This window comes from Hermetia illucens, chromosome 4, assembly GCF_905115235.1.
Source record: "Hermetia illucens chromosome 4, iHerIll2.2.curated.20191125, whole genome shotgun sequence".
NCBI lineage: Eukaryota > Metazoa > Arthropoda > Insecta > Diptera > Stratiomyidae > Hermetia > Hermetia illucens.
Window position 1 is genome coordinate 59,176,040 of NC_051852.1, and position 13,815 is coordinate 59,189,854.

Below are 13,815 nucleotides of genomic sequence, written 5' to 3' on the forward strand. Positions count from 1 at the left end.
CTGCAAACTACCCGAATCGTTCGAGAGTTCAGTTTTCCCGAGTGTTTCCCGCGGGCTAGTCAGGCTCACGTCGGTTGTCCGCAGGTTGCTTTTACTGAGTGCTCTCTGCCGCACGGCTTTTGATATTTCCACTAAATCGTCGGGAGGTTATCCCAGAATAAAAGGATATTTTTAGATTGCTCGTGTAAATGAGCTTGGTGTGGCCTATGCGTGCTGTAGTAACGAGGAAATTGTGTCAGTCGATTCATTCATAAATCACATTCGAGGCGAGGAAAATTCTTGGCACTTGATTGGGATTGCATGTTGGGAGAAGAGATTTTGTGCAAGGGGTCCTTGCGTTCTGGGCGATGGAGAGGGTAGTTCGACCGACAGTTCGGAATGAAAGCGCGAAATGGAGGGCAATGGAAAATAATATGTTGGCAGGAGACTTCCAAATTTTTGGCACGGCTCCCTTGTAGTGTGCGAAATTTGTGCATTTGCGGGCCCGAGTCGGCTGTTGTCTGATGAGTAATGTGTTCTGTTTTGCTTCTGCAGTTTCGGAGATCCCAAGTGAGGAAACTGGGTCGACGACCGCCAGCAAACATAAACAGTTTCGCGCCACTCGCGAAAATGTATTGTGCAAGCACGACGACGGCTTATCTAGATGTATTGGAGTCGTAGTTTTAATTCTAATTTTTACTTGATACCAGCATGAAGTGTCACAATTGCGCCTGCAGTGCTCGCGGAATGCTTGCCGAAAGTTTGAGTCACCGCGTTCCGTAGTCATTGTCGGCAACTCAACGTGGCGATAACAGCGTCAATAGTGTTTTTCTCCCCAAAACCGGATCAGCTCTCGTGGAATAAGTAAAGCGGCATTCACAAAAGCAGATAATAATGTACTCGCTTGTGTACCCCAAAACAATGTTGTGTTTTAATTTAAAATTAGCCACATTTTTTCGTACACATCGTGATGAATCCGTTCGTGATCGCAGTCAGAGTGTTTGCACGACATCAACTAGAACTCCCCCGCCTAACAAGGATATAGGAGCGTTGAGAGTGCTGCAAAGACGAGCATCCAGCGTTATGTAAGTGAAATTTTGTATTAAGCGGGAAGCCCTTGTTGACAGAATAACTTTACCCAAGTGGTGATTCCGTCAAAAGGCGAGTATAAGCAGTTTAGCATTGATTCATTGTACCAGAGCACCTTTAAAAGGTTGCAATTTAAATTTGCCACAACCTGACAACCTTACTATAATATGGCTTGATAAATTGGGCAAAGCAATTTCGTAACAAATGTTTAGTTGAATTCGCAACCGTACCTGAAACTAAAGCAACCAAATCGGAAAATGGGCCCCATTGAAAAGTTATAAACTTGAATACCCCGTAATAAAAAAGACGTCTCCATATCCGGACTAGTACCATGCAAACAACTTGATTTGAATGTAACGTATCTTGTCCTTTTCAGCAACCTACTACGAACTCGTTCTTTTCTTCCTACTCTTGGTTCTTGAAATAAATCAGCATTGCATGAGGTGAACTCCACATGTCGCCAATATATCCTGGCACAAGGCACGTACACGAATCGTGAGGTTACGGCACGAGACTACTATTCAGATTCTCCTGCACCCGGCAGGTTTCCGGGAATTTGTATTCGAATTCCCAAGGGATCCACCTCATAAAACGTAAGCTTGTACCCAATGGAACAGTTAGATTGAATAAAGTCAGGATTATGCTTATTGGACGTTGATAGCGTAGATATAATAGAATTCATATAATCGAATATTGTTTTTGATTTCCTTTTGGATAGTATCGGGGATTCGATTTAATTTCCAAATCAAGTGAATAACGACCGAATGGCTGCATCCAATTCTCATACAAACTGTTTTCTGCGAATGTTCATTTATTGTATTTACTCCAATGAAAACGAGTTAAATTGGTTCATTAAATCCTAAGTGCTGCACAAGCCTCGATTTTTCAATACTACAAACATATTCTTATTGAAATTCCTTACTTTAATTTCGAATAACAATCAGCAATTCCCACGTTATTCAAATCCGATACACCTCATTCAGTATGCCACGCGTCGAATTCTATTTTCTGGAAGAAGTTTCCTTCCCAGGTCATTTGCATGATTTCGTACCCCTACCTTATATGTTTCTACTTGACTAGAATTTCAGTCAGCATTTTCGAGTTATCAGTGTTGCTCCTATTTGCTGTTCCTTAACTTACTACATTCGGAAGTATATGACTTTCCAATCTTCCTTGCTTGAGCTGGTCACATGTCATTCCATCGGGATTTAGGCAGATTTTTAAGATTTTTGTCCATTAGGCTGGGATTTAAGATACACCCAACATATTTCCCGTTTGTTGAAAAAAAGTGACTAAAAGCGCGTCAATAGTGGCTCGAATAGATATTGACCTCGTACTTACGCTATCTTCTATATTCAGGGAAAGGATGCATTCGATGAGCAATTCAGTGGCGGCGAATTAATAAACCTAAAGAACTGAGCAGATCTTGATGGCTACGAACGCGAGAGAACGTGATGCGCTGAAGCTCGGTTACCGTGAAAAAGTACGAGAAATATGGGTTGATAAAAGAATTTCACCCGCCCATTAATCGGGGAATCGGAAACTGCCAAGCGATTTCATTATTGTAGACAGCATTACGATAGAGGCTGCGGCTGATCATAAACTTTTAGGTCCAGTCAAGTACGCCAGCGGCAGGCTTGCCATCCACGATTATGATCAATTGAGACGGTGAAAAGGCTCTTCATGCCGATTCCGAATTTCCTTCTCGTAGACATGTAGATGCAGACTGCTTCTCTAAAGAAGAGCGAAATTATCATTGTCATCAAGGCATTCCGGCGACCGTTGACTGTCCTTCCGCACAACTTCGGGAGTGTCCCTGTCTCCGCATAGTCTACCTAGTTCTCTACTTCTTCAGCCTTTGTCCCTTTCAGAGGTGGGGTTGGCTCGTCTTGATCGAGGGGCGAGTCGAGGGGCTTTGAAATCACCATCCAATGATGGCTTGCATCATTGTTTCGGCCGACCGTTTTGTTGTTTCCCATTGACTTCGATATTCAAACCAATCTTGGCAAGTGAATTCTAATTAGAGCGAAATGCATGTTCATATCATCGCAGACGACGATCTTCTGCAATTTTTCCACGATTGATTCTCATTGTGATGTGATTATGTCGTGTTACGCCACTGGTGCAGTGGAACATCTTCATCTCGATTACCGTGATTACTGGAAGGATATTGGCTTCTCCATGCTATTGCAACCAAAATGATCTTGGAAGGCATCGAGAGGCACCGTGAAGTCTGGATCTACAAGGATTTCCTTTTTGGATCCTCTCGTGTTGACCACATTAGTACTCTGCAAATTAATGTGGAGCAGTGTATGTTTAGATTACCATTCCGCTTGCTTTTCAACCACTTTTACCAGCCACCAAGCCACCTTTTGGTCGTTTACCATCGAGTTCGATGTTCAAATCAATCTTGGCAAGTGAATTCTCGTTAGCACGAATTGCGGGACCATACCACTCAAGACGCCTCTCTCACATTTTTTCCACGATCGGTGCAACCCCATAACGATCGCGGATATCCTCATCTCGGATGTGATCAAAACGTGTCACGCCACTAGTCCAACGAAAAATCTTCATTTCCATTACCGGAAGACGCCGTTCATTGTCTTTTATAGTCGGCCAACACTCAGAACCATAGAGGGCGGCAGGACGGATAACATTGCGGCAAATTTTAGATTTTAGACGTTTGTTGATATGTCGATCACAAAGAACACCAGTTGTGGAACGCCACTTCATCCAGATTGCGTTAATGCGTGGAGCAATTTCATAACGCAGTTCTTCATTGGTTGATAGCGTTGACCTCAGGTATTTAAGTGGTTCAGTTCTGGGCAGATCACTTCCGCTGACAGTGATTGGGCTTGTTTCATCGATTGTCAAAAATTCAGTTTTTGATGATGATACCATTTTTAAGGTTTTGTGTAAACACAAAACCTTATTAAAATCGGTTTACTGTCTGTCTGTCTGTTTGTCTATCTGTCTGTCTTTTTTTTTTTTTTTTTTTTTTTGAGGAGGTGGAAATCTTCAAAAGTCACTGGTCTGGACACACCAGCGTGTGGGATTTTTACCCACTAAAACCACCCCGGACTCCCTCCCTGCCCCGCGGAACCACCATAAGGTATTACATCACGGGGCGGAGTCAGCTCACTCTAGCTTAATCCCATTTCTTCTATACGCGGCGCACGTGACCGCGTTTTTCTCCTTTCCTCTGCCTTTCGCAATTTATCTTGAATTGATGCGATCATGGAGTTGACCGCATCCCAATTCTCTTGATGTGCTAGCATTTTCGGCACCAAATTTTCTGGTACCAGCACCTCTCCTAGAGTCTCCTCTAGGTTCCTCCTTTCTTCCACAAATCTCCGACGGTGGAAGAATACATGCTCTGGGTCCTCTGGGACTCCATCGCAATTTGGACAGTCGGGTGAGGTCTCCAATTTAAACCTGTGAAGGTATTGGAGATATCCTCCATGTCCCGTGAGAAACTGGCTGAGATTATAATTAACCTCACCGTGTCGTCTCTCCAACCACTCCTTGATGGCAGGAATGAGCCTGTGAGTCCACCGACCCTTTCCCGAGCGTTCCCACCGCTCTTGCCATCTATTTATGAATCTCTCCCTCTCAGCCTTCTTCGTCTGCAATAAGAGAAAGATTGGCTTCGCATGGTATATATTCGCCATCTCATCTGCCAAGATGTCAATGGGCATCATTCCAGAGATGACGAATGCTGCATCATCTGAGACAGTCCTGAAGGCAGAGCATACCCTCAGAGCTGTCCTCCTGTAGACTGCATTTAGTTTGCTAGTGTTAACTGACATCCGCAACGCCTCGCTCCAAACTGGGGTCGCATAGAGCATGATTGAGGTCACCACCCTGGCTATAAGCAACCTAGAGGTATGCCGTGGCCCTCCCACGTTCGGCATCATCCTGGCCAGGGCCATACTGGTAGTGGATGATTTATCACAAACATACTGTACGTGTTGCTTATAGCTTCTGTATGTGTTGCTTATAGCTTCAGAGCAATACAAATTTCTTCTTTCGATGTTACTTCATCGAGATCCTTACATTGAAGGTAGATCTCATGTTTTTGGGCACGCACTGCGGCATTCTCCCCAAGTGAGTTTTTCACTTGAGTGCGAAAGTCATCAGTTTTGCCCACGCTGGATCTTTTCAGCTCGAACATGAGATCCCCTTTCTGGGTTCTTCGGATTCGGTTTACATTTCCGCTCAGATCTTTTAGGTCGGGATCCGCTTTGACCTTTTTGAGTATCTCCGCGTAGGACAGATTGCCCTTACTGGAGATAACAGTTACATCTGGACGAGTTCGCACTTTTGCCTTTCGTTCCGCTTTTTTGTTGGTAACTTTAGTCCATCCATCGTTTTCGCTGGTCTTAGGCTTCGCAACGCTGGTCGAGTTTCCTGGATTCGCTGTACGGTTTCCTCCTTCTGACCTGTTGGTGTTGGTTTTCCGGATGTCCTGTCCGCCTTTTTTTCTCTTAAGCGCCTGCTGATTACTTAAAGGATCCCCGTCTTTTTCACGTACTCGCTTATTTCGCTGGGATTCGATGGTAGTACGGTTAGGCGTCACTTGGGTCGCTTGTGATACTGTTGACACAGCGGGGTTCGGCGTGTTCTTATTATTCTTTTCCTCCATCTGTGATCTATTATAGAGAACTCTAATAGCCCTCACCATATTCTTTATGGCTTGGTGCACGTTGTGCTTGTCCTTGATAAACTCGGACAGCTCAACTATTTTTGCCCCAAGCTGGGTGAAGGGTAATTCCTCCGGATCGGGACTCTGCTCCCTATAAGTCCCGGCAGGGTTATTCCTTTTACATGGTCCTTCACTTTTGGCCTGTACTTTATCCTTCATCGGCATTGGTGGAGATCTCAAAGTTGATGAGCTTCTTTTGAATGGATCTCTTCCTTGTTCCTGGAGCACCTCCTGCTGCCGAGCATCTTGAACATGCGCGGTGGGTGTTGTCACGGTTTTTGTTGTCCAAAAAGCTGCTTTTAGTTCATCTTTGTTTGGTCTTGTTATTGGTGTTCTCGGTAAAGTCGTACTTCGCTTTAATACTTCCTTCTCCAGATCCAAATCACTTGTAGCATTATATGCCAAGGTGGCCAAGTTGTCCACCACCGAGGCACTGCGGTCGAGGGATATCGACGACCGGGAGCCCCCTTGCTCACTCCCAAAAGCCGCCGGTACTGGGGTTCCGAGCCCCTGCACCGTAAGTTTTCTCCTTCTCTCGTCTTCCATGGTGGTTTTACGTTCTGGGTATCCTTCCCATAGCCATTTTGGTCCGCGCACCAGAGATGAGTAAACACTAGCCCATGCACAATCAAAAAAGAAAAGTGCATGAACACATATTTACACATCAATAGGTATGCCCCTATCCGCCAGCTGGGGTCGCGCCTGATGGGAGATCTGGCCACTCCTCACAGGTCTATCTGTCTGTCTGTCTGTCTGTCTGTCTGTCCGTCACACGCATTTTTCTCGGAGACGGTTATAGCGATTGACACCAAATTTGGTAGGAAGGTGGGAACTGTGAACGCTCACGCATATAGTGAATTACATCCTTTTATGTGGAATTTAAGAGGGGGTCCCCATACATGCAAAAGGGGGGTGTAAAATTTTTTTTCACCAGATATAGTCATGTGGGGTATCAAATTAAAGGTCTCGATTAGCACTTTTCAAAGCCGATCTTAGTTTTGACATTCGTTGGAAGAGTGGGGAGCGCGGGGGGTTGAAAGTGATCACTTCTTCAAGGGGGCCATTCTCAGAAACTACCAAACCTAAAAATCTGAAAAAAATCAGGGGGCTGCCACTATATGGTGCCTGGGCTACGAAATACCTTCCATGACGATATCTGTCTAAATAAAGTTAATAATAGTATATTACTACAATTTTTTGCAATTGGTCAGAAACCCCCCTCAGGTTAATGCTAGCCCCATGAAATTTTGCAGTGATATAGGCTATAATATAGAACATGATCTTACCAAGTTTCGTGGAAATCGCACTATTGCTAACAAAGTTATAATACCTCAAATTTGTTGCATCTTTGAAATTGAAGGCTATGAATGTCAATATCACCCGAAAGTGGATACTCTCACATAATATATGGATATATTACGTGCTACGTACTAAGAAATACACAAAACCTTTCGTACCTGAAGCGTCCAGCTTCCGGTTTCCCGACTTGTTGAACATGTTCTCCAGATCATTTTTGCTATTAGATGCTAGGAAAACATAATCTGCATAAATCAGTGTATAGGGTGCTGGACGTTGGATATCCCGTGTGATGGTGTCCATAACAAGGTACAAAAAGGAGAGAGAGAGAGGTCAGTAGTTCCGCAGTTTTTGACAAATCCTGCTTGACCCTCGGTTATTTCAACGATTTCGAAAATACGGTTGTCAAGAATGCGTTCAAAAATCTTCATGGTATGGGAAAGTAACCGGGTCAGACGGTAATTTGAACATTTTGCTGGACTACCTTACTTTTTGCATATCGGAACAGTGGTACTTTCTTGCTGGTCAGATGGCGTTCTTCCTTCCTGAATAACTCGATTAAAGAATTCACTAAGTCACAGTGTTGGGCCCCAGCTCTTCGTTTTTCAGAGTTCAAATGCGATGTGGTTAGGTCTTGTGGCTTTCCCGGATTTCATGCGCGACTCGCCAATATTTGTTTATTTAATCTGCCAGTAATTAATCTTGGTCAAATGGCTCTGAATTTGGGGGTAGAGGCAAGTTGAGTCAGATCAAAAACTAACACCAACAAAACCAAAGTTCCTAGTTTGACTGTTGATCGCATTCTTCTTATTTGACTGAGGGTATCATACAGTTTTTCCATCTAGGAAGCGTTGTTTCTGCCAACGGCGGACAATGTTAATGTCTAAATGTACTTTCGCTGTTTTTCTGTGCTACTACACATGTGGGAATAATAATAGTTGTTGGCGCAACAATCCAATCGACTGGTATCCGACGTCAAACCACGACACAAAACCCACTATCATCAGTGAGATTTGAACCGCAACCTTCCGTACGACAGCCTTGTGCTCTAACCACTAAGCTATCAGGACACACGCGCACATATGGAAATACTACGTGGAAAATGACCACCACTGTTAATAAAAAGCTTCTTTCTTTCACAAACCAGCCATGAAGCTTTCCTGTGGGGTATTCTGGTTTGAAACCACAACAAATGGAGAAATTCGTAGGCGTATGGGCGAGATACCCGGGAATACGTTGATCAGAAAGCAAAAGTGGCAATGGTTAGGTCACACATGGAGCAAGCACAACAGCTTTATTGTGGGTTATGCGCCTCAGGATGACCGTTGAATGCTTCACCCTTCTCGAAAAATTATGGAGTAAGTTGAGGCGAATGCTACATAGAGGTTTATGACAACTTCGTTGGCAATCGAATCAGATACTCGTGCACATTTTGAGCAAAAGCTGGATGTGTCGTTGATTATGCTGTGCGATGTAACCGCCATCGCATAGAATGGACGGCCTGTAGGCTGAAAGCAAGCTTCTCGAAAAGTCATTGGAAGAAGTGATGTACATTGCTGGGGGAAGTATATATGGTTGACAACAACAGTCTTATGAGTCAATCATATCCTATATGCCGGGGAACAGTTTGAAATATATTTTAACTTTAAATTGCCTCAATCACCCACAATTGAAATTCATCCACTAGTTATTTTGATGTTACTTCCATTGTAACTCAGCCTCTTCTAAAGGTACAAAGAAGGAAGATTGGTTGAATATTTAACGTGAATATAAAACAACTTTAGAACATACTGAGAGGAAATGCCAGGAAGAAGAAGGAAGGTATTTGTGGCGCAAGGGTTGGCCAAGGGAAGTTTTCATAGACAACTAAATGGGAAAACAGCATCCCGGAGACGAAGGATTGAACAACGTTCAGCAAAAAAATATTATAAGACGGATTGAAATTCTGCGAAATAGGTGGTTACTAGAGGAAAAGTAAGATCCTCTATTGTATCCCTGGAATCAATCAGAGTTGCTAATGGAAATTATAGAACACCTTGGTTGACTCCTCGAAAATGTCTGTCCGCTCTGAAGTACGAGTATGTCTCCACCTCTTTGCTAAAATTTAGGATCCCACTAAGGCCTAGAAACTATGACTATCCAATGCCAAAGAAATTCAAGCGAATTATCTTCACAGCATTTTCGCTGAAATGTCTGCCAGGCTCACTGAGTGCCACATTCGCGAAAAAAACATCAAGGCCGTATTGGATCAATGCAAATCAGGGCGAAAAGTGTTGCTTAGTTCAAAACGTAGAGGACGTAACCCTGAACGGCAAGGAAGCAATGAGAGAGAGAGGGTACATTGTGGAAGAAATGAAGAAGGAGTTCAAAGTTACTTGACGATAGAAGCACCATCATCCTCGAATAAACGTTGGTCACTGAAAACTTGTTATTTTTCTAAAAGTGAACTTGAACCAAAATTTGTCAGAAAAGTGTTTATTTCATTTCCAAATTTTCCTAATGCACCGGTGAATTGCTTGACAGTTGGTGCCTCAGGCATGCGCTTTCAGTAATTCGAAGCAAAACCATGATCGTATAATTTACAAAGTTTCTTAAGAAATGTAATATTTGGGATTTATTCTAATAAGAACTTTTTCGGAAAAAAAAAATGTTGAGGAAAAGGTGAAGGTAAAAGGTGCCGTGAGCACAATAACCGGCGAATTCTAGGTGCACTACTAAATTTTCAGGCCTTGGGTTCGGGAGGAGCAGCCTCCTTCCTAATAAAATCGTCCATTGGGGCAATATATGCCGGTCTTTCAGACTGAGGTGTATGCAATCCTAAGAGCATCACCCCAGATAATTGGGGTGCGATTAGAAGGCAGGTGCAACACAATCTGCAGCGATAGATAAACTTATCTCAGTACAGTCCTTTGATGGCAAACCATTCAGGAATGTAGAAATTAGTTGAACTCTATTCCTATATTCAACATGGTGATGCTACTCTGGGTGGTCACTGTGGTGTAGAGGCAGCAAAAGATGCCGGGCATTGCAATCGAAGAGCAGAAACATCGAAATCTGCAGCGTTAGCCGAGCTGCCCCAAGGAATAATAGAAGTCATTTAAACTTTTAATAAAAATAAAAAGCTGAAATTACGATGTGAATAGCATTGAAATAGAAGTTGTCGAAAGGACCCGCATCCGGATTTTGAGGTAAATCCTTCTACGTAGCGTTGCTCTTGACTACGATTTATGTTGATAATATCGAGGAACTAATTCGACGGTGATTGTTCTAGCCATTATCAGCATTATTTCGATTTAGTTGAACTGTAGCCCTTTTCTGATTTCCCTTTGGGATATGAAGGAACTACTTCGGTGCACTTTAATGTGGTAATTATCACTGCTTGCAAACATTCATGAATTGGTAAATATAGGGAAATACACGTGTATGAGTACAAGGGTTCAGATCAATGAATAATTTATTCCTAAATGATGCGAAACAGAAGGCGCTTCATCAAACCAAACCACAACCGAAACTTCTTCATTTAGGGCACGAATAACCCAAAGAGACGCAGTCAAAGCTAATTAATTCCTTATGTAATTACCTAATGAAATTCGAATTTCTATGAGGCGTTTACACTCTTACCGAAGGAGGCTCATAATGGGATTTGAAAGGATACGAAGTGATAATATGCAACAATTGCGTAATGAATACGCTGTTTATTAAACAGTCATCTAATTTGTCAGGAATGTTAGGCAGCTCCTTTCGATAATGTGCTTTTCTCTTAAATATTAGGAGAATTTTTCGCTAGCGTGCTTAAGTTGCCTAGAAATTATTCAGAATTTGCAGCACTTATGTTTTCGTTGGCCAAATCACCACTTTCATGTGGGAGCTAATAAAGTCATTTCCCAAGTTCAGTGGAGAACTGATTTAACTGGCAGGAAATGAATCCTGAAAAAAACTCAGCAACAAATTGAACCAATCAATTAATGCCTGATTAAGGGAGCATTATCTGACCCATACATAAGCAAGTCGGGAAACGAGAAACTCAGCGCTTCAGCTATGAAAGGTTTTGTTGCTCTTTTATGTAAGAATATTTGGGTACACACTGGTTCGACTTATACATAGCTCGTAGTGTATATACGTTGCTACTGACACTTAATCCCTTAGGGAGCAGTAATTTGACGTGAAAGAGTCAACTTTGACCTACTAACTAACTAACTTTGTTAAATAAGATTTTCATCAAACTTAAAACCTATATTACTGCTGTTTTCATGCATCTAGAATGAACTTAAGGGGGATTGGCAGTAAAATTTCAAAACATAAAAATATGTTATTATTAACTTTAATCAGATATTGCAATGAAAAGTGTTTTAGATACCATTTGCATGAATCACCATAACGTTTTGCAGATTTTTCGGGTGGGTAATAGCTGAGAATAGGTCCTTGCAGTAATTGACTCCTTTCAGTCCCCCGGGCTTCCCCCTTTGCAACCAATCTCAAAACTAATGTCTGCTTCGAAAAGTACTACATACACGGCTATATTTGGTTAAAAAAGTGTCATTGTCTTTTACGTGTATAGCAAAGCCAACGTGGTATAACTTAACTCATTGCATGTGCAGGGACTTTCAGAGAACCGTGTGTGTGACAGTGAGGTTTTGTATCCAATAAAACTTTAAAAAGGAGATATCACTCACTTCAGTTTTTATCGAAGGCGACGCCTCCTTACTAAGCACCACCTATAATATATTCTTCGCTATCTTCCTAACCTAGATAGCTGTATACGCATGGAACATCATTGGTCCATATCAAAGTAGGAGACCAGATAAACGCAGTAGGATTGCTATTGAGACCTTTCACGAACAACAACGGTTTAAAACAAGTTGCAGCTCGACTGTGCACTCCTTTTAACATAGCCCTAGTAAAAGATATCCGCGAAGCTGAGGTAAGTGCCAGTGGCACTACCCACCTCTAACTTACTTATGCTGGCGATATGTGAATAACGGGATGGCAATCCAATATATTCGAACTGCGGTGATTGGTGTGTGATCCGCTGCTGCTAATTCATCACCAAAAACAAAAACAACAACAGCATCCAATAGCACCAATCACCTAATGGAGTATCTTTCACCTTACAAAAACTCTTTCGCTCAAATTTTCCCACCATTGGGTCAAAGCTCCTACTGAATAAGAGAATGATGTAACCAGTTCCCATATATCACTCGGAGATTGGGATTCTCAGTGATTGTTTGCCTCCCTTATTACAGAATGGACGATTGCGTAGCTTGTAGCTACGGCCCGCTTTTTACTATTTAAGCGCATGCACAAGGGGTCTAATTGGTACTGTGTATAACGAAAAAAATTATGAACGACTTGTGGGTCACACAGACACTGCCTCAGATGGAGCGATGGCATAGGATAGGATTCTACGCAGCCGCCAGCGATATCCAACTGATAGACAGGCATAGAGTTCCTTATTAAGGCTGGCCTAGGCCCAACACTGGTTGTTGCGCCGTTGATGATGATGATGATGATGATAAGGAGCCATACATAGAATACTTTATTAGAACACGTTTAGTATTACTACATAGACAATGAACCAGCGTCAGTTAAACTAGTTGGGCCACATTGCCAAGAGAACGCCATAGATGAGTGTTACTATAGAAGAAAGAGTCAAAGAGCAGTATAGGTCTCAGAGCGAAACGTGGATTGGTATCCACGATGGAGCATAAAACCTGGGAAACGCCTGTTGAACTAACATCAACAGCTCTACTACCGAACCCTACCTCCACCTCCACGTGGAGCTCTTTCTTAATGAAAAGCCGCAAACGGAGAAAGGTGAAGGCGCACTGAAAAACAGGACAAATTGTATCAACTTATCCTCCAGGTTGGGGGTTGGCGAAGGGTTGACAACCCTACACGGAAAACCAACGTTACGAAGCCACAGAAAGAGCCCCGGACAGCATTGACTTTATAACGGCGAACCCAGCAACGACAACGGAATAACGATTTGAGCATTTTCCCATGGAACGTGCGATCCCTGTCCTGAGATGGAGCTGCTAAGCACCATCCCCTGTCCTAACACCGGGCTGATGTTACAGCGTTGGACAGGGACCGGTTCCGTCCACGTCCCTACAGAGGAGACTGCAGAGTCGGAGAAGGATACCTTCTACAAGGCAGTAGAACGAACCCTCGAAGGCTGTCCCAGATGTGATATCAAAATGATACTTGGAGATTTTAACAGCCAAGTAGGGTCCGAGCCCGTATTCAGACGATACGCTGGCTCCCATAGCTTACATCAAAATGCAAATGATAATGGACTGCAAATTATTCAATTAGCAGTGTCACACGAAATGGTTGTTGGAAGTGCCAGGACCGGAAAGCGGTCCACAAACAAATGTAAGCCTCTCCAGACGTCATGTTAACAACGCGCGTTGACGTGAATATGAATGGTATTATATATACAAAGAACCTAATACTATCCTCTCATCTTGTGTTGCACTTATCGCATCGGGTCATACTATACGGCGATTTGAAGACGACAATCTGTGCTACAAGTGTCTCCTTGACAGTGTAGTGGTCGTACGTTTTCGTCTCAAGTTATAGCGCGTCAAAAATGGAGTCCACCAAGGAAGAAATTCGTCATATTTTACATTTTTACTACCTGAAAGGTAAAAATTCAACGGAGGCGGCCAAAAAAATTAATGAAGTTTGTGAGTCCTGTACTATAACGAGCACAGCGTTTGTTCGGCCGATTTCGTTGTGGTGTA

General features: G+C 42.9%; 1 protein-coding gene across 1 annotated transcript in view; it reads left to right on the plus strand.

Moving 5' to 3' along the window:
* Positions 1-240: 240 nt before the first annotated feature.
* LOC119655566 (GTPase-activating Rap/Ran-GAP domain-like protein 3) overlaps positions 241-13,815 on the plus strand; it is a 278,003-nt gene continuing 264,428 nt past the window's right edge. Inside the window, exon 1 of the mRNA XM_038061498.1 lies at positions 241-1,064. Within this exon, the coding sequence (XP_037917426.1) occupies positions 874-1,064 (191 nt within the window). The 5' untranslated portion in view covers positions 241-873. The remainder of the gene's footprint in view (positions 1,065-13,815) is intronic.